General features: G+C 38.3%; 1 protein-coding gene across 1 annotated transcript in view; it reads left to right on the forward strand.

The window, feature by feature from the left end:
• SLCO2A1 (solute carrier organic anion transporter family member 2A1) overlaps positions 1–19,475 on the forward strand; it is a 74,343-nt gene extending 54,868 nt beyond the window's left edge. The window contains exons 8-14 of the mRNA XM_070753186.1: positions 1,836–2,000; positions 4,676–4,865; positions 7,058–7,214; positions 9,569–9,738; positions 10,845–10,909; positions 13,374–13,497; positions 18,673–19,475. Of these exons, the coding sequence (XP_070609287.1) occupies positions 1,836–2,000; positions 4,676–4,865; positions 7,058–7,214; positions 9,569–9,738; positions 10,845–10,909; positions 13,374–13,497; positions 18,673–18,793 (992 nt within the window). The 3' untranslated portion in view covers positions 18,794–19,475. The remainder of the gene's footprint in view (positions 1–1,835; positions 2,001–4,675; positions 4,866–7,057; positions 7,215–9,568; positions 9,739–10,844; positions 10,910–13,373; positions 13,498–18,672) is intronic.
• Positions 19,476–19,696: the final 221 nt, after the last annotated feature.

Raw genomic sequence — 19,696 nt, forward strand, 5'->3', positions numbered from 1 at the left:
TAAATAATGAGTCACTTGCCAAATATCTGAATTTTTATCACATGGTTATAGGGATGCTGGCACAGTCATCAGTGTGAAAAATGGTCATAAGTCACTTTTTCAAGTGCCATTGTAACTTCGAATGGTCACTACATGTTATAAGTCAAAGACCACCCATATAAGATAAATATAATTGAGATAGTTTGCCATACTAAAGAATCCGACTTGAAACTGGGAGGCTTTGAAATTCTAATTCCAGTTTTGGCACAAAGCCAGTTTTAGGAAGGTAGTAATGGCAAACCCCTTATTGGGACAAAAAACTTGCAAAGTAATTGCAGGGACATTAATGAATCAGAAAAGATTAAATGGAAAAAAAGTTTTGTCTGAGAACTTTCCATACAGCATCTGAGTTTGGAGTTTCTGCTGAGATACAGAGAGCTAATCTTAGAGATTACTCTATAACCTTGATTCCTTCTTCCCATCCGATGTTTGCTTTCCAAAAGTAATTTTATACTTTGGTGATATTGATTTTGCTTGTTGACTTTTATTTGATGAGCATAGAGAAAAGTCCACAAGGTAGAGGAAAATAGCTCTGAATGAGATATGTGCCTTAACAGTTTGAGAATTTTGGACTTAAGTGTCCTAGGCTCTTATTCATAGATAACTTTGAACATAAGACATTAAAAGTATGAGTAAATGCTATCTGTGTTATTTATCTTATATGCTTCTTTTTAACTATTGTGAGATGGAAGGGAAAGGAGACAAAGAGGGAGAAAACATTCTGAAGACCTCTTGTCTTATTTTTTCCATGAGCATTTAGCAGAAAGCCATTAAAGCCTAAATCAATCAAACCCGGTCTTTCCCGGTCTATTGGTTTCCAGATATGTTGGACTGCAACCCTATAATTTCACCTAGTTAAATACATCTAAAAAATATCACATTGAGTAACCTTAGTCTACTAAAACATAAGCATATTTAAGAATATCAGGCAGACCTGCCTTAAGAATTGGTATTCTTTTTGCAACTGACATCCTTAATCCTATTTGGACAGGAAGTCACTGCTCACAGTCGCTCATGCCCTCATCACCTCGAGCTTTGATTACTGCAACGCTCTCTACATGGGGCTACCTCTGAAAAGTGTTCGGAAAGTTCAGATCGTGCAGAACGCAGCCGCGAGAGCTATCATGGGGCTTCCTAGATTCGCCCACATTTCTGCAACACTCCATGGCCTGCATTGGCTGCTGATCAGTTTCCGGTCACAATTCAAAGTGTTGGTTATGACCTTTAAAGCCCTGCATGGCATTGGACCGGAGTACGTCCGGAACCGCCTGCTACCGCATGAATCCCAGCGACTGATAAAGTCCCAGAGATTTGGCCTTCTCCGGGTCCCGTCGACCAAACAATGTCGTTTGGCGGGCCCCAGGGGAAGAGCCTTCTCTGTGGCAGCCTCGGCCCTCTGGAATCAACTCTCCCCGGAGATTAGAACTGCCCCCACACTCCTTGTTTTTTGTAAATTACTCAAGACCCATCTATACCGCCAGGCATGGGGGAGTTGAGACACCTTTCCCCCAGGCTTTTTTTATATTTATGTTTGGGTATGTATATGTTGTTTGCTTTTTTAAATATGATAGGGTTTTATGTGCTTTTTAATATTAGATTTGTTTTTGCTGGAATATTGTTTTTATTATTGTTGTGAACCACCCCGAGTCTTCGGAGAGGAGCGGCATACAAATCTAATAAATTGAATTGAAAATTGAATTGGATTAATAAGATGCTATAATAATTACTTGAATAATACCCATGTCTGAAGCCCTTTTCATTTTCTAATCTTCATACTCTTCTGTTTTTATTTTAAGAGTTCCCACAAGGCTTCTTAAAACTGCTCCTCAATCCACTCTTCATGTTGTTGGTCTTGACACAATGCAGCTTCTCCTCTATTCTTGCTGGGCTCTCTACCTTCCTCAACAAGTACCTGGAAAAACAATTTGGTGTTACCTCCTCTTATGCTAACTTCCTCATTGGTGAGAAAACTACAATAACTCATCTAATTTGAGATAATGGCTGAGGCTTTTTGAGAACAAAGCACTGGCTACTTAATGTTCTGTTGGGCTCTCTGGTAGAATCCTCCCAAAAATTCACAGGTACAAATTTCAGACACACACACGTTTGAAAATTCAAAACAATGTTCTTTATAATGAAAATTCACTTAAACCAAGCCCTCTTTTGGTATAGCAAAGAGAACTCGTCTCCAAACAAACTGGTAATTTGTACAAGTCCCTTATCAGTTCTGTGATACTTAGCTTGCAGCTGTGAGGCAATTCAAAGTCCTTCTTTCACAAAGTGAAACACACTTTGCTCTGGTTTAGTTTCAAAGCGGGGGGAAATCAGCACACAAAAAGTCAAAGTCAGTAACGCAGTCATGAAACACAACGATCAGATAATCCTCCACAATGGTCAAACCCACAGGCTGCTATTTATAGCAGCCTCACTAATTACCACAGCCCCACCCAACCACAGGTGGCCTCATTTTCTTTGATAATAATCTCTCAGTTGTTGTTGCCTAGGCATCGCTCTCCGCATGCGTGGCTGTATCATTAACTCTTGTTCCGAATCCAAGGAGGAGCTAGATAATTGATCTCCTTCTGAGCTGTCTGCCACACTCTCCTCCTCCCTGTCACTCATGTCTTCTTGGTCAGAGGAGCCTTCATCATCAGATTCCACCGGGGGCAAAACAGGCCTGCAGCATGTGGATGTCTCCCCCACACCCACAGTCCTTGGGGCAGGAGCTGGGCCAGAGCTAACCACAACACTTAAACAGAATGCTTAAGTAATTCTACATATTCATTTCATCCAACAATGCACCAGAGACCAACTACACTATTGAGATTGAAGATCTAATCTGAGGAATTGGAAGACATAGAAAAATCAAGAAATAATATTCTGTGGGTTGCCAACAGTGTGCCATCAAATATCTGTTAATAAAGTATCTGTTAACAACACTAAATTGATGGCAATGAAAATTAGTTAGAAGTTCAAGCATAACTTGATTTGTTGATCTTAAAATATGTCAGGATGAAACTATGCTTTTTTTATATCTGCGTCAAAAATTCTCTCACCAAGGATATTGCTCTGAATGCATCTGCAATACAGTGGTTTCAAGCAGGGGTAAATTCTAGCTTACATTACTGACATTTGGCTTCCTCCCTCATCTCATGAGCAGGCCTTGTCGGCGTGTGCGTGCATGTGCAGTGCCAAAACAAAATCTGGGGGGAAAAAACAAAAAGTAAAAAAACCCGGAAACAAGATGTCGACTGCATGCACAATGCCGGAAACCAGGCTTCTGCACATGTTCAGAAGAATTTAAAAAAAATTAAAATAAAGATGGCGGTGCCCACAGACTGGCACCGACTGTATTAGTTCTGTGACATCATCATGACATCACTAGTGGGTGGGTCGCTACCATTTTGGACAAATCAGTCCGAACCAGGAGGAACCCACCTCTGGTTGCAGGTGACTATCAAGCATTTGTATTCATTCTAGTTGTCAATCCATCCAAAATGCTTCCTTTTATACTTACGTTTGTTATTTTTTTAAAGGTAGAGTGGCCGTGCAACTCCACCTTTGAGCCCTGCATTGCTGCCTTAAATAATTAAGAGACACTTAACAATTAAATGGATGAAATAGCTCAATATAGATGAAAGAAAATATTTGTACCTCATGGTTGAAATGTTGCTTACTCCTTCCTCACAGTGATGATGTTGAGTACCTAGTTTGGATAATGAAACACCTGCAAGAAAACAACCAAGTTCAAGGTCCCCAATAACTCAATATCCCTATGATAAAGTAAACATCATTTTATACACCAAGTAGATACTGTATAGAAGGTTAGAACCTAGGGCTCTCTTGCTGCTGCTGTTACTGTAGGGAAAAAAATTGGCTCTTAACCGCTCCTTTTCTGCCATGTGGCAGCAGTGAACTAGAACTCTTTTAATGACAGAAGCATGTTCAGTGTTTTTCTTACACTGAGAATGTTATGTTGGAAGGAGACAATGTCAATTTTTCCCTGGCTTACATGCAAAGTTTGCCTGCAGATTACAGCAACCATTTGTACTTTCCCAAGACACTTTTGAAGGGAAGAGCATCAATATTTATCTAGTCATTTAAGCTTTATGGAGAGGGGGTGGGATTGAAGGTAATACTTTGATTTGCAAAACCTTAAGGCCTCCGTTTCACATCTTTAAAACAAAAATCCCTGAATGTATTGTTTCCTCCATGGAAAAGAGTTAAAGAGGCAAATGAAGAATTTAGTACATGAAAACCCAAATGAAGTCATCCCCAAAAGAATTGCCCATTCCTGTGTTTGCAGTTGCCTTTCCTTTAGAAAATGTCTACCTTTTGCTGAATTTTTAGTGTGCAAGATGCAGAAGTCCTTCAGATTTATATGCAGAAAAAAAATTGTAAAAGAAATTTCAAACTGCAATAACTAGGAAAGATAATGGATTATCTTGATTCTCACAATAAAAATAAAGAATGTTTTTATTATGCAAAAAGAACATGCAATCCCTTCTGTACCAAATTTAAGGCCCATACTGATTCCATACTGTTTCCATTAAGAGATTTTTTTATTTCAGTTGTGTAGTAGCATTGTTTACAATTGCTAAGGATTTGTAACTCAACCCCTTCCTTTCCTTTATAGGAGCTGTGAATTTACCTTCAGCTGCACTAGGGATGCTCTTTGGAGGGTTAATCATGAAACGTTTTGCTTTCTCCCTCAAAACCATCCCACGTTTCACCATTGTAGTGTTACTTTTCTCCACCCTTTCCTATCTTCCTCTCTTTTTTATGGGCTGCTCTTCACAGACCGTGGCTGGAATTCATCTGTCCAGGTAATATGTTCTACTCCTCTGGCAATACTCTGTGGCAACTAGAATTTAGTGCAATAGAATCATGACACAGAGATTTCTCTTTATCTTGAATTGACAATTTCTCCTTGTCCTGATTTTTATTTCATTATTTCATTATTTATTTTTATTTCATTCTTCTGAGTAGTTGATGCATGGAACTCACTACCTGACTCTGTAGTATCATCACTTAACCCCCAAAACTTTACCCTTAGACTATCCACTGTTGACCTCTCCCGATTCCTAAAACGTCAGTAAGGGGTGTGCATAAGTGCACCAGCGTGCCTTCCATCCCCTGTCCTAATGTTTCTCTCTTACTAGTATCGTGTATATAAACATTGTTATATCTTTGTATACTACCAATAAGTACTTGACAAAACAAACAAACAAACAAATCTAACGAATATGGTGACTGAGTTTAGCGATAAACAGAATGATCTGAAACGGATTCTTTAGCTAGTGTTTTGTTGTGGTTTTATTGTTTTTGCTATTCTGACTTGTGAAATCTACCTATTGCTGGATCATTCTGGGCAGGGATGTCACCAAAAATATTCCTTTGTTTTCCAGGGATGCTTACACATCTCCTTGCTCCATGTTGTGGGGCTGTATCACTGGCACTGTGTGATATTTTGGGGTGAATTCTTCTCCATAGAATGCATATTCAGACTACCCATAATTAAGTTATGCAATTAGGTGGCATTGCCACTATTTTAGATTGCTTTAAATAGTAAGTAGAGGGAAAAGATAGCTACAGCTGTCAGGATGGCTAATTTGATCTTCCCAATTGTAGGACATGAAGAATGCAAATTGCTTTGAGGTAACCAGCAAGAGGTAGCGTCCGTGCTCTGCCTGTGAATATTGCAGTAATTTCAATGGCAAACTACGGTACTTACATGAATTTTTGGCCCAATTTGGTGGAGCTGTTCTTATATTGTTATATGGCAAAAAGTTTCAAATTATTCATTCAAAAATATTTGGAGACATGAAAACAATACAATTACTCCTCAACTTATGACCACAAATGAACTCAAAATTTCAGTCGCTAAGTAAGATATTCATTAAGCGAATTTGGCAACATTTTACAGCTTGTAGTTCTTAAGTGAATTCTTGTACCTATTAAGCTAGTAACACGCTGTTAAGTGAATTTGGCTTCCCCATTGACTTTGCTCATTATAAAGTCACAAAAGGGGATCACATAACCCATGATACTACAACTATCATAAATATGAATCAATTATCAAGCATCCGAATTTTGATCACATGACTATGGGGATGCTGTAATGATTGTATGAAAAATATGCCACTTTTTTCAGTGCCATTTAACTTTGAGCAGTAACTAAATGAAGGTGATCACATAACCCATGATACTACAACTATCATAAATATGAATCAATTATCAAGCATCCGAATTTTGATCACATGACTATGGGGATGCTGTAATGATTGTATGAAAAATATGCCACTTTTTTCAGTGCCATTTAACTTTGAGCAGTCACTAAATGAATGGCTGTAAGTCGAAAACTATATCAATTTTCATTAACTCTTCCAAGAACTTGAACATAGAGAAGCTAAAGTGATGGACTCTTTTCCAGAAGAGTTTCAAGAAAATCCCAATATTTAGTAAGCATTTCTTCTGATATTTTAGAAAGTTAAATGCTCACTAATAGAATAAATGATATATGCTTGTAATGAAAGTGGCTCTGCTCTTAGTTCCCAAGAAAGCTTAGGTAATGTGATCTGTTGGCTCATAATGTTAAATTGTCATTGGTCAGGAGTTCATAATTTTGGAGGAATGAGGGATTCATTCAAAAAGAGAATTGTAAGAATGAGATTGTGCCTTGAGAATATACCTAAGAAGCTGTTCCATGTTAATTCCAATATGATTTTTATATTTCCCAACCCCCTTGGTTTCCAAAAGATTTCTACTGATAGGCTTATATCGGATAGATTATTTCAGAAATGAAATAAATTGCTCCTCAAATTATCTATACATGTGTTTATGTGTAAAATTATATATGATTTAACAAAACAATGTTAGCAATACCTTCAGACGGCAATAGACCAAGGTTCAAGGTGGCAAGAACCCAACAATAACAAGCTGGGAATCACCAGTCCACTCAAGAAAACATATTTCACACATTGGTTCCATATTATTTCGTCTCTTTTTTTTCTGGCAGTACATCAAGTTCCCCAGAACAAGATGCATGTAACCTCCGATGCTCCTGCTCGAAGTATCTCTTCCATCCAGTCTGCGGAGATGATGGTGTGGAGTACCTCTCTCCCTGTCACGCTGGCTGTACTGGTTTCTTCTCTAATTCTTCAACATCTGGAATTGTAAGAGGTTAAGGATGCAGAATGGATTCAAATCTATCTAGCACTCATCATATAGACAGGGTGGGAATAGGGCCAAATCACTTGTAGATAAGGAAGGCAATATGCCATGTATTCTACAGGATAGCGTTAGAGCAGGATTATTACTCATTACTCAGGATATGTGCTTTTCATGCAGAGAATCTCAGTTTTAGTTCTGAGTATTTTAATTTAGAAAAATATATGTCTCAAGAAAAAAATCAAAGAAATATTGTTATCCAACATAAATAATAAAAAATACATGATTGGTAGTACAATAAGATGGCTTTACTGGTGGTATAAAAACAAAGCTAGCTTTTTAATGCCCCTCATGTTTAATATGAATCCTGTCCCATTTATTTAAAAGGAATAAATTTATTTAATATCTCATTGCATCTATAATCACTTTAGTAAGCAATTTTTTTTCAGGCCAGGAGATAAATTTAAATTTTGATGAGTATGGTGGGAAAGCACACTCCTCTTAAAAATGGGTTGGTCAGAACAAAGTTGATTTGGTTGTCTAAATAAAAATTCTAGCATCAGATCAGTAAATTAAAGTATTGTAAATGTGTTTATTGTACACGTAGTATAGTTTTAGATAGTAAATGTGACTTCTTTTTGTTTTGTTTTGTATTTATATTGTTGTTGTAAGCCACCCTGAGTCCTTCAGGATTGGGCGGCATAGAAGTCGAATTAATTAGTTAAATAAATAAATAAATACATACATACATACATACATACATACATACATACATACATGTAAGCATTTTTTACTTTTTGTAATAAAAATTACAGTACATGATAATTTTTGGACTCGAAAGCATGCTAATGCAAATAGTTTCATAGGTACCCCTTCAGTGAGAAGGTAAAAGCCTTCCAGTGTGCCTTTGGAATATAGCCATGCTGGCCCTATGACCACAGGAATAAGGGTGGGTTCCAGTTAAATTTTGCTACTAGTGCGCATACGCACGCACACACACACACACATGTCCCACCGCACAATTTCACTTCCACGCATGTTTAGGACAACATTACAAGCCGAAACACAGCTGAAGAGCTTCTCAGCTGTGCTTCGGATGAAGAATAATCATCATTAACACAAGGACAGGCAGGAGGCCTTTTTTCAACATGGAAATGACGGAAAGAGAAATCTCACCGAGAGAGCTCAGCCTGTTAAAACTGAAGTGAGGCTTTCCAGAGGTCGATGGAATTAAAGCACAAGCATTCATTATAAAAATGAATTTAACTTTTATTGTAAAAAGTAGAAAAAAAAGTATTTTTGCCGGAGTGGCATGAATACACGTCTTACATCTTAGCTAGTAAGAGAAAGAAGTATGGCTACAGCTTCTCTTCCTGAGTGAGGGAGGAAGTGAGCAAAGCAGTGTTACATCATAGAGAGGGAGGAGCTACATTAACAAACAGAGTTAACCATTTAACTACAGGATGTTTCTTAATGTCTTTGGAGGCTGTCAATCCACAGCATGACAGGAAACACCATCTAAACCCAGAAAAAAATTCCAAAATTTACATCATCACTGGGCTCCTACTGGTGCGGAGTACCGGACTACACTGGTAGAAGCCCACCACTGCACAGGAATTGTCTTCGGACAAAGCTGGCTTCCTCGGCCAAGAAATTGATATAAGCACCATGGTCTACAGTCAAACATGACTGACGGGGAAACTTTTACCGTTTTTAGGGCTGAGACCACAGATTTTATACTGATGTGCTAAACAGCCTTCTTATAACATCTGCTGTTTATTCATTGGGTTTTCATATGTATTTCAAAAATTGCAGAAGCTAAAATTTAAGTTAGCTTTAGAAGTCCTGCCTTACTTTTAAAATTGCTTTTTGTGATTCAAAGCTATTTGCTTAGGATGCAGTGTCAGCAATGTACTTTTTAATGTATTTATCTACTTAGATATTTGTTCAGTTTCAGAAAGTAAGTCACAAATATAATATCAATATATAATTTTAAATGTGCATACAAACTCTATAGCACTAGAGTAGTACTACAAATAAACCCCACTTTTCCCTCAAACATATACTGTACTGACAATTCTCTCAGCAGCTAAACAGTGAATTGGGCATGAAGTATGTAAGTCATGAATCACTTGCAACTGATTTATATTGTATTGAACTATTTGATTATTCAGTGTTGCACATTCTGATCAATTGGATATTTAGGACAGAGGATTTGGTAACATTTGTACTTTTAGCTATAAAAGCTAGGGATTGAACCTGATTACTTCTAATTTTGATGCTTTACCATTGAGCTATGGACTGATCTTGAAGTGAATTGATTTCCTGAGATTGATTTCTCTTCTTTTCTTTCAACTAGATCTACACAAATTGTTCCTGCATCGCCACCAAGAATGGACAATCTTCAGCAAAGACTGGATCTTGTTCTGTTAGCTGTGCCCATCTGTTGTTGCCTGTTATATTCATTATCTCATTTTCTGCATTGATTGCCTGTCTATCTCACAATCCTCTCTACATGATGGTTTTACGGTAAGAAGGGCCTAAGGCATTAGTAGATGGTCAAATGCAGTACAGTTGTAATTTATAATAAATTTATTTATTTATTAGATTTGTATGCCGCCCCTCTCCATAGACTCGGGGCAGATATATACAAATGCCAACTGTAGCATAGCAAAATGGAATAGAGCATGGATAGGCAAAGTTGGCTCTTCTATGACTTACGGACTTCATCTCCCAGATTTCTGAGCCTATCATACTATATCAGGAATTCTGGGAATTGAAGTCCACATGTCATAGAAGAGCCAACTTTGCCTACACCTTGAATAGACAAATGAAAGAAATCCTAAAACCTTGATATGTTTTCATACTGCTTTTCCCAATCCGTATGCTCTACTAATATTTGAATCAACTTCCAAAATTCCTCGACCAGTATTTGCTGAAATACTTTGAAATTGAAGTCTAACCATCAGCAGGGCAACCAGGTGCCTTCTAAAAGTAAGAGAGATTAGGTTTCACCTGGTTTTATTTTACAAAGTATAGAATCTATGGAGTGCTGCCACCAGAAATATTTTGCTTTATACGCCCTTTTCAATTTTAACTCTCTTTTTATGTAACTAAATAACTAAACAACTAAAGCCAAATGGGTCACTGAACACCCAAACGCGGGGTAGGGAGACATATAAATAACCTCACAAAAAAATGATATGAGGCTACCATGTCAACAATGGACAATCTTGAATAGGATTTGCACAACACACGGCATCTGCTGGGACTCTCTTTATAAATGGGGCATAATGTCCTCCCCTCAGTGTGACAATAAATGGTAGTCGTATATAAACCATGGTGCACTTCAATGGCCTTGACATTGGTATTTTAACATAGAACTTTTTAACATTTGTATTTTACTGTGTTTTTACTGTGTTTTATTAATCTAGGTGAAATATTAATATATATTGCTAGTCTATGTATGACATCCACATGCTAAATTAATATATAACCAATTTGCTGTAGTTGTTCCACAACCATTCATAATAATCATGATGCTTTTTAGCTTTTCCCAGAGCAGGAACAAATCGTTGCTCTCCCTATCTGGTTTTCTGACATACTGTACTTTACTCTATTTTGATTCTAAACAGAGTGGTGTCCTATGATGAAAAGTCCTTTGCTATTGGAGTCCAGTTCCTGTTGATGAGATTACTGGGTGAGTATTAGCAATCCTAGAATTATTTATAAAGCAATAACCCATAATAGGGATTTACATCTAGATATACATGCAAAGGTTATTGGTAATACTATTTGAAGGTTTTTATCAAAAATGTGTACAAGTAGTCATCAACTTACAACCACAATTGAGCCCAAAATGTATGTTGCTAAGTGAAAAATTTGTTAGGTGAGTTTAGCCCCATTTTATGACTTTTCTTGCTACAGTTGTTAAGGGAATACTGCAGTTGTTAAATTAGTAACACAGTTGTTAAGTGAATCTGGTTTCCCAATTAAAAGTTCACAAAAGGTGATCACATGACTCCATTCTTGACTGCAACCATCATAAACATGAACCAGTTATCAAGCATCTGAGTGTAAGTTGCATGACCATGGGGATGCTGCAGTGCTCATGTGTGAGAAATAGTCATAAGTCACTTTTTTTCAGTACCGTTATAACTTTGAACAGTCACTAAGCAAACTGTTGTAAGTCAACAGTTAGCTATAGTTTCTATGATCATTCCAGATAAAGTGAACTAAGGATTATTTTTTAAAAAGAGGAGGAAGAACAGGACAAAAATACACTGCTCAAAAAAATAAAGGGAACACTTAAAGAACACAATATAACTCCAAGTTAATCAAATTTCCGTGAAATTAAACTGTCCACTTAGGAAGCAACACTGGCTGACAATCAATTTCACATGCTGTCGTGCACATTCAACTTCGTACAGAATGAAGTATTCAATGAGAACATTTCATTCATTCAGATCTAGGATGGGTTATTTGAGTGTTCCCTTTATTTTTTTGAGCAGTATATTATAGGAGTTAAATTGGATTTTTTTTCCCAAATGGAATATTTTTTAAAATGAGGATTGAGAAAGTTCTGCCCACCAGATTTTTTTTGGTTTCATAGACTCATAAAATTGTAAGGGCCTGGTTAGGCCATTACGACGAACCCCCTATTTAGTGCAAGAATCCAAATTAAAGAATTCCAGGAAATTGGATGGCTAACCATATGCTTGTAATTATCAGGTAAAAGGGAGTTCTCTGTACAGTTTGTTCCATAACTGAACTGCATCTAGTGTTAGAAAATCAGTCACAGAATGAATAGGACTGAGACCACAAATTCCATATTCTAGTTTTAAGGCATGACATGTAGTTCAGAACAGGACCTATCATTCTCTAGATGTTGTTGGGCTGCACATTCCTTCAACTGTTCTCCAAAGCACCTGAGGGTAGAACAAGAAGCAATGGGTGGAAATTAATGAAGGAGAGAAGCAAATTAGAACTAAGGAGAAATTTCCTGACAGTTAGAACAATTAATCAGTGGAACAGCTTGCCTCCAGAAGTTGAGAATGTTCCAACACTGGAAGTTTTTAAGAAGATGTTGGATAAGCATTTGTCTGACAGGGGTTGGACTAGAAGACCTCCAAAGTCTCTTCCAACTCTGTTGTTATTATTATTGTAAGTGTATAGCTTGACAGTCAGAACTCCAATAATGAGAACTGGATTCCAATCACATTTGGATAATTCTTCTTCTCACCCCATTTTCACACACATATCCAGTAGCTGTTTCTACCCAGGACAATTCCCATAACCAATCCTTAAGTAATTTACCCTTTTCTTTGCTATGCTGAATATAATATTGTGGCCAAGTATAGATTTGGGATTGGTAAGAAAAGAGCCAAAGACTTTTTGAAAACAGTGTGTTCTAAATGGAGATGATTACAACTCAGAAACTTATTGGCTATATGTGCATATTGCACTTATCTGTGAAAAGGTTTCTTTATAAAATATTTTATTCGTCTTTAATCAACAATTAAAGGTGAAGAAATTAGGTAAACAAAAGTTTTAATAGTCCAAAACCAAAGAAAAATAATACAACAAAAATTGAAAACAATGGTTGTTCTGATAAACTCAAGTTTAATATGTTAAATTAGAATTTGATAATATAAAAGTACTGAATACTGATTGTACTTCCCATAACATTGGTAAAAAGCTTATTCATATGCAAAAGTGCACATATCTTCCTCCCATGATTTTAAATTAGATGCAGGTTATCTTAAATCCATTGTTCTTCATATTTCAGTACATTTCACATTTCTGAAATATAATTTCGGATAGGAAAATAATTTTCATTTGCTATTGGATTTGGAGAAAATCTTACTGTTTGGTTGGTGTTACTGTTTTGTTTTACTGTGATTTCAAATCAAAATAGGGAAAGTGATAAACGAAGTGTGATCTTTCATATCCTTGAAAATACAGTATGAACTGTTAAATTAATTGTAATCTGAATCTAATCTTGATTCAGATGATTCCTTGATTATTTTTCCCTTGGAAGAGATATAACTAACAGATAAATGAGTTTTATTGAATTGGGCCATTGGGGATTTTGTGAATGTGAAAAATGTGTAGTATTATGTACTTAGGGTGTGAAATACTATTTTTCTTTCTTTCTTTCCAAGCCTGGTTGCCAGCTCCTACCCTCTTTGGCATCCTGATTGACTCTTCCTGCATATGGTGGAAGAAATCTTGCAACAGTAAGAGTGGAGCGTGCCATTATTATAACAACAGCTTCTTCCGCAGCCGGTAAGAGATTTATTTATTATTTATTTATTTATTGGATTTGTATGCCGCCCCTCTCCGTAGACTCGGGGTGGCTAACAACAGTAATAAAAAACATCATATAAATCCAATACTAAAACAACTAAAAAACCCTTATTGTAAAACCAAACATCCCTACAAACAAACATACCATGCATAAATTGTAAAGGCCTAGGGGGAAATAATATCTCAGTTCCCCCATGCCTGACGACAGAGGTGGGTTTTAAGGAGCTTACGAAAGGCAAGGAGGGTGGGGGCAATTCTAATCTCTGGGGGGGAGTTGGTTCCAGAGGGCAGGGGCCGCCACAGAGAAGGCTTTTCCCCTGGGCCCCGCCAAATGACATTGTTTTGTTGATGGGACCCGGAGAAGCCCCACTCTGTGGGACCTAACCAGTCGCTGGGATTCGTGCGGTAGAAGGCGGTCTCATAGATATCCTGGTCCCGTGCCATGAAGGGCTTTATAGGTGATGACCAACACTTTGAATTGTGACCGGAAACTGTTCGGCAACCAATGCAGACTGCGGAGTGTTGGTGTTACATGGGCATAAAATAGAGATAGGTTTCTGTGTGAATTAAATAAAAATAGAGATAGGTTTCTGTGTGAATTAGACAAGGACTTTTCTTATCTGGGGTAGATTCATAGAAATGATGGACAGCTTGCCTTCTATAAATCATAACATAAGGTATTTATTTACCGGACCCTTCAAAAATGCTGACGTCCATTAATAAATTAGTAGTTGTAGTAGTAATAGTAGTAGTATTTGCAGCATAATCTAACTTAGTAATTTGTTTGATACTGTACAGTGCTTAAGGTACAAGCCGTCTGCACTAAAATCATTTTTAAGCGATGTAAACAAGATAAAAAATTAATACAGTAATTACAAACCTTAAAGCAATAGCAGGAAAATATTCATAATGTGGCTTTGTTCTGGTTGTCTCTTAATAGATTTTGATGCAGTTATCTCTGCATCTGATTATGTATGAACAAAGATGGTTGATGCCTGAATCTTCTTGGCTCTTCTTTCTTATGTTTAGCACTCCTACCCCTACGCTTTGATTGTTGCTCTATCTATGCATCTGAAGTCTGTTGTTTAATCAGCTTAAGAAATGTACTATTTGGGGGGAGACAGAATTATTTATACTCCTGGAGCCTAATATGTGAATGTCTTGGCATTCCTGTACAAACCACTTATGACTTTTATATATATGCACACAATTTTTTTTGAGATGAACTTGTTTTGACTTGGTTTTTGAAGCGCAGGTAAATTCCCAGGAATTCCCCCACCCTTTTTTCTCAGAACTTTTGCCATGTGCCTCTTCTGGAAGGAAAATCTCCTTATATCACTCTTCTGAGAGGACCCCTAATCCAAAAATACTGCTCTCTTCTCAAAAATGCCACCGTTTCCACTTATCTTTAAGCACATTTGTTGCAGGCTTCAGGGAAAATACAGTGATATCTTGTCTTACAAACTTAATTGGTTCCGGGACGAGGTTCTTAAGGTGAAAAGTTTGTAAGACAAAACAATGTTTCCCATAGGAATCAATGGAAAAGCGATTAATGCCCAAAATTCACCCCTTTTGCCAGCCAAAGCAGCCATTTTTGCGCTGCTGGGATTCCCCTGAGGTTCCCCTCCATAGGAAACCCCACCTCTGGACTTCTGTGTTTTTGGATGCTGCAGGGGAATCCCAGCAGGGAAATCCCAGCATTGCAAAAACAAGTGCTTCGCTGGCAACAGAAGTCCGGAGGTCGGGTTTCCCATGGAGAGGAGCCTCAGGGGAATCCCAGCAGCACAAAAGCATGTGCTTCACTGGCAACGGAAGTCTGGAGGTGGGGCATCCCAATGGCGGTGGTGGGTTTGTAAGGTGAAAATAGTTTGTAAGAAGAGGCAAAAAAATCTTAAACCCCGGGTTTGTATATCGAAAAGTTTGTATGACGAGGTGTTTGTAAGATGAGGTATCACTGTATATGAATTACCATTTTAGTGTATTTTACTGGGTGTGATGGTGAACCTTTTTTTCCTCGGGTGCTGAAAGAGCATGGGCACATGCTATCGCGCGTGCGTGAGTGCCCACACCCATGATTCAATGCTTGGGGAGGGCGAAAACAGCTTTCCCTGCCCCCCAGAGGCTGGAAATGGCCTGTTTCCCAAATCCTGGTGGGCCCAGTAGGTTCGTGTTTCGCCCTCATGCATGTTGGAGCTGAGCTAGGGCAATGGCTTGCATGCCAGCAGATACGGCTCCGTGTGCCACCTGTGGCACCCATGCCATAGGTTCGCCATCACTGGTCTAGGAAGACCCACATGCATATTCCTACTTGAAGTTAGAGTTTACTGGGTGACTTTTGCCAGTCATTTTCCCTGTGCTCGAAATGTCTGGTAGGGTTATTGAATAAAATGAAAAAAGGCCACTGTCTACAAACACACACACACACACAGTATGATTTTGAAAAACATTGGCTTTTGGGGAAAATGTTTCTGTATCGAAAGTTCGAAAATTCTGTGCATTATGAATCCCAGCGACCAGTTAGGTCCCACAGAGTGGGTCTTCTCTGGGTTCCATTAACTAAAAAATGCCACTTGGCGGGACTCAGGGGAAGAGCCTTCTCTGTGGTGGCCCCGGCCCTCTGGAACCAACTCCCCCCAGAGATTAAAATTGCCCCCACCCTCCTTGCCTTTCGTAAGCTACTTAAAACCCACCTCTGCCGCCAGGCATGGGGGAATTGAGATACTCTTTCCCCCTAGGCCTTTACAATTTTATGCATGGTATGTCTGTATGTATGTTTGGTTTTATAATAATGGGTTTTTAATTGTTTTAGTATTGGATTATTATTGTATGCTGTTTTGTTATTGCTGTTAGCCGCCCCGAGTTTTCGGAGAGGGGTGGGATACAAATGCAATAAATAAATAAATAAATAAATAAAATAAATTACGAACTAAAAGGGTTGGGAAAGTATATTCTCAAAGATTTAATTTGAGGATGAGGATTTTCTCCCATTGATCCTCAGGCTTCTGCCGTCTACAAGGGAAGCCAGCACCTACGGTGCACAGCACTTGCAAAGAAGAACCTCAATGGAGAATTGGATTGTCGCAAATAGATAAGAAAAATGGAACGCATCTTGCCAGGAAATCCCCAGTAATGTTCCATGAAATCTGTTTCAAGAGCAGGGACATACTGTATACCCTTTCTGCCCTTGGCTAGGTGAAGTTAAGAAAACAAGCTCGGCTGTCAGTGCATTAGCAATTTCCTCCTTGGGATGCACACGGGTTGAGCTTTCCTTCCATCCCACCAAGCTAAACTCCAGTAACCCCAACATTAGTAAAGCTTTGAGATTTTAATCAGTAACAAAGGAAATATTTGCAGTGGCCCTTTGGCATCTCTTACCACTTTATCCAATGACTGTTCTGTGGGTGCGTCAGGAGATTCACCTCTCAAGGAATCTCAGATATTTCCTGGCATACCAACCATGGGAGTGAATTAAGCATCCATTGAGTATATATAGCCTTAGCCAAGATCCTGATTTTTCAATTTGTTCCTTCATTCCTCCTCCCAAGGAACAACTAAGAGGTAGAGGTGACTTCCCTTCTTAGAATAGAGCTATTAACTTGGGGCTAATTGAATGAGGAACAAATAGGAACACACAGTTCCACAACTACTCAGGGTGAAGATACTTCAGTCAAAGCCATCTGTAAGGAGCTCTCCATCCTGTTGCCTCCCAATGGGACAAAAATGGTCAGAAATCTATGGCTTACAGTTCTAACACATGTAGCGGTAACAATTTGTACGTAATGGAAATTGGAGATTCATGGCTGGGAAGATTGCAATATGGATTCAAGGAAGGAAGGAATTTTGTCTTAAAATGAAAATAAAATGGAAACCAGTCTGGGAAAAGCATATTCCTGCCTTTATAATTATATAAATTAATTATTTATAATTAATAATAAATAATAGTAATGAACATGGCTTGCACATCTTATGATCTCCAGACAGCACATTTGGGCACATTAAATCACAGGCACCTTTATCTGCCATAATAGGAACTTCTTCACTAAAAAAACTATGAATTTTTCATGTGTACAGTTTTGCTCTTATTTTATAACCTTAAAAAATAACATATGACTAAGAGTTATCTTGAAGTTCAGGACAGCTTGATCCTGGAAGCCAGGTGTAATATTCCACTTCATAAAAGGATTGAAAAATTACTATTTATCTCCACCTCTTCATTAATTCTCCAAAAGAAATATTACAACACTTGTGGGATAGCTATTGGAGGGAAATTGGTTTTTGTCCCTAAAAGATGAGTTTCTACCTCCTCCGCCTTCTTTTCTTGCCAACATAGAATCACATAGAGCAGTGATGGCAAACACTTTTTTCCCTTGGGTGCCAAAAGAGCGTGGGTGTGTACTATTGCACACACGAGAGAGCCCAATCCATAATTCAATGCATGGGGAGGGCAAAAACAGCTTCCTCCATCCCCTGGAGGTCCTCTGGAGGCTGGAAATGGCCTATTTCTCAACTTCTGGTGGGCCCAGTAGGCTCGTGTTTCGCCCTCCCCAGGTTTTCCTGGCGCCAGAGGAGAGTAAAAATGCCCCCCCCCATGATCCTGGAGGTGCTCTGGAAACCAAAATACCCTCCCAGAGCCTCTGCGCAAGCCAAATATCAGCTGCCAATACACACGTGCATGTTGGAGCTGAGCCAACAGATATGGCTTTGAGTGCCACCTGTGGCATCCATGTCATAGGTTTGCCATCACTGACATAGAGTAACAGGTTTGGAGGTCTTCCTGTCCCACCCCCTGCTCGAACAGGTGGCCATGGACTATTCAGGACAAGAGGCTGTCCAGTTTCTTCTTGAAAACTTCTAGTGATGGATCACTCACAATTTTTGGAGGCAAGCCATTCCACTGGATTAATTGTTTTTACTGTCAAAACTCACGCCCAGATCTGGAATTTCCATTTTCATGGAAACTGAAGTTCATATTTCTGATTCAGATCTGATTTGAATAATTTTGGAAGTGTGCAGAGCTTAAAACAGAACATTTTTAAACATTTAAAAACCAGGTTCAGTGAAACATTTGCTTTGCACTTTATTAGTGCATCCCTACAAATGTTATAAGTTGCATTTCAAAAGAAATGATCTCTCTCTTTCTCTCTATTTCTCCAGGTACTTAGGCCTCCAGGTTGGCTACAAAATTATTGGCATTCTGCTCTTATCTTTCATCGGCTGGAAGCTGACCAGGAACAAGCAATACAATGTGCAAGATAAAGCTGCTGACCCAGAATAGCTCTATACTACAAGACCTGCTTCAAGCATCATTTTGTATGATGTTTACATTTACTTAACTTGGCCTTTGTGCCTTTTGTTTTATAATTTTATTCTTACAATACAAGCGCCATTTTATATTAGCAGCTGAACTTGAACTCCTACTCGAACAATTTCTGCTGCATACAGTCCAGCTAAAAGAACATATTTGTGTTGGGGAACAAAGATCGCACAGCCAACTCATCTCATTGAGAGGCATTGAAATGAAAACAAAAGGGAGACCCCCATCGCCATCCATACAGTGGTAGAGGCATCTTCAAAGACTGGACGACAGATGTACAGACATTTGGAAAACAATGGATTCTCTTGTTTTTATGTCAAAACAATGGAAATGGCAAGTGAAAACTGTTACACTTAAAAGAACCCATATGAGTCACTTAAAAGTTGCTAGCAGGGGGAAGCCGTCCAATTTGGCTATGGGGTCTTGGACTGCTCTACTCAATCAACTTTGACGCATTATCCAGGCTTGCCAAAGGGATGGGAACAAGCTGAGAAGGAACCTCAACTTGTCTGCCCTCTCTCGTGCCTTTGCTTCTCCCTTTACTTCTTTTACTATAGAGGCGAGAACAAATAAAAATCCCAGTCGATGTATAAAGTTGGTTGTTTATGACATTTACACTTTCAAATAAAAAACTTTTTTTCCAGTTTGTTCTTACTGTTTTTTTACTGCCAGATTTTGAAGGAGCTACTTTTAAAAAAATATTTTCCCTGCTTTTGAGCCTCCTTGTTGCTGTAGGCATATAAGTGTTTGACTTTCGAATTTCTTGACGTGGTACTAATCCAGATTTTAATTCTATGAATCTTTTTCGTCATGGGACAGATTTTAATTACAGTAATGAAAATATATGCTATTTCATCAAGAAAT

The sequence above is a fragment of the Erythrolamprus reginae genome, chromosome 5 (assembly GCF_031021105.1).
Source record: "Erythrolamprus reginae isolate rEryReg1 chromosome 5, rEryReg1.hap1, whole genome shotgun sequence".
In the NCBI taxonomy this organism is placed as follows: domain Eukaryota; kingdom Metazoa; phylum Chordata; class Lepidosauria; order Squamata; family Dipsadidae; genus Erythrolamprus; species Erythrolamprus reginae.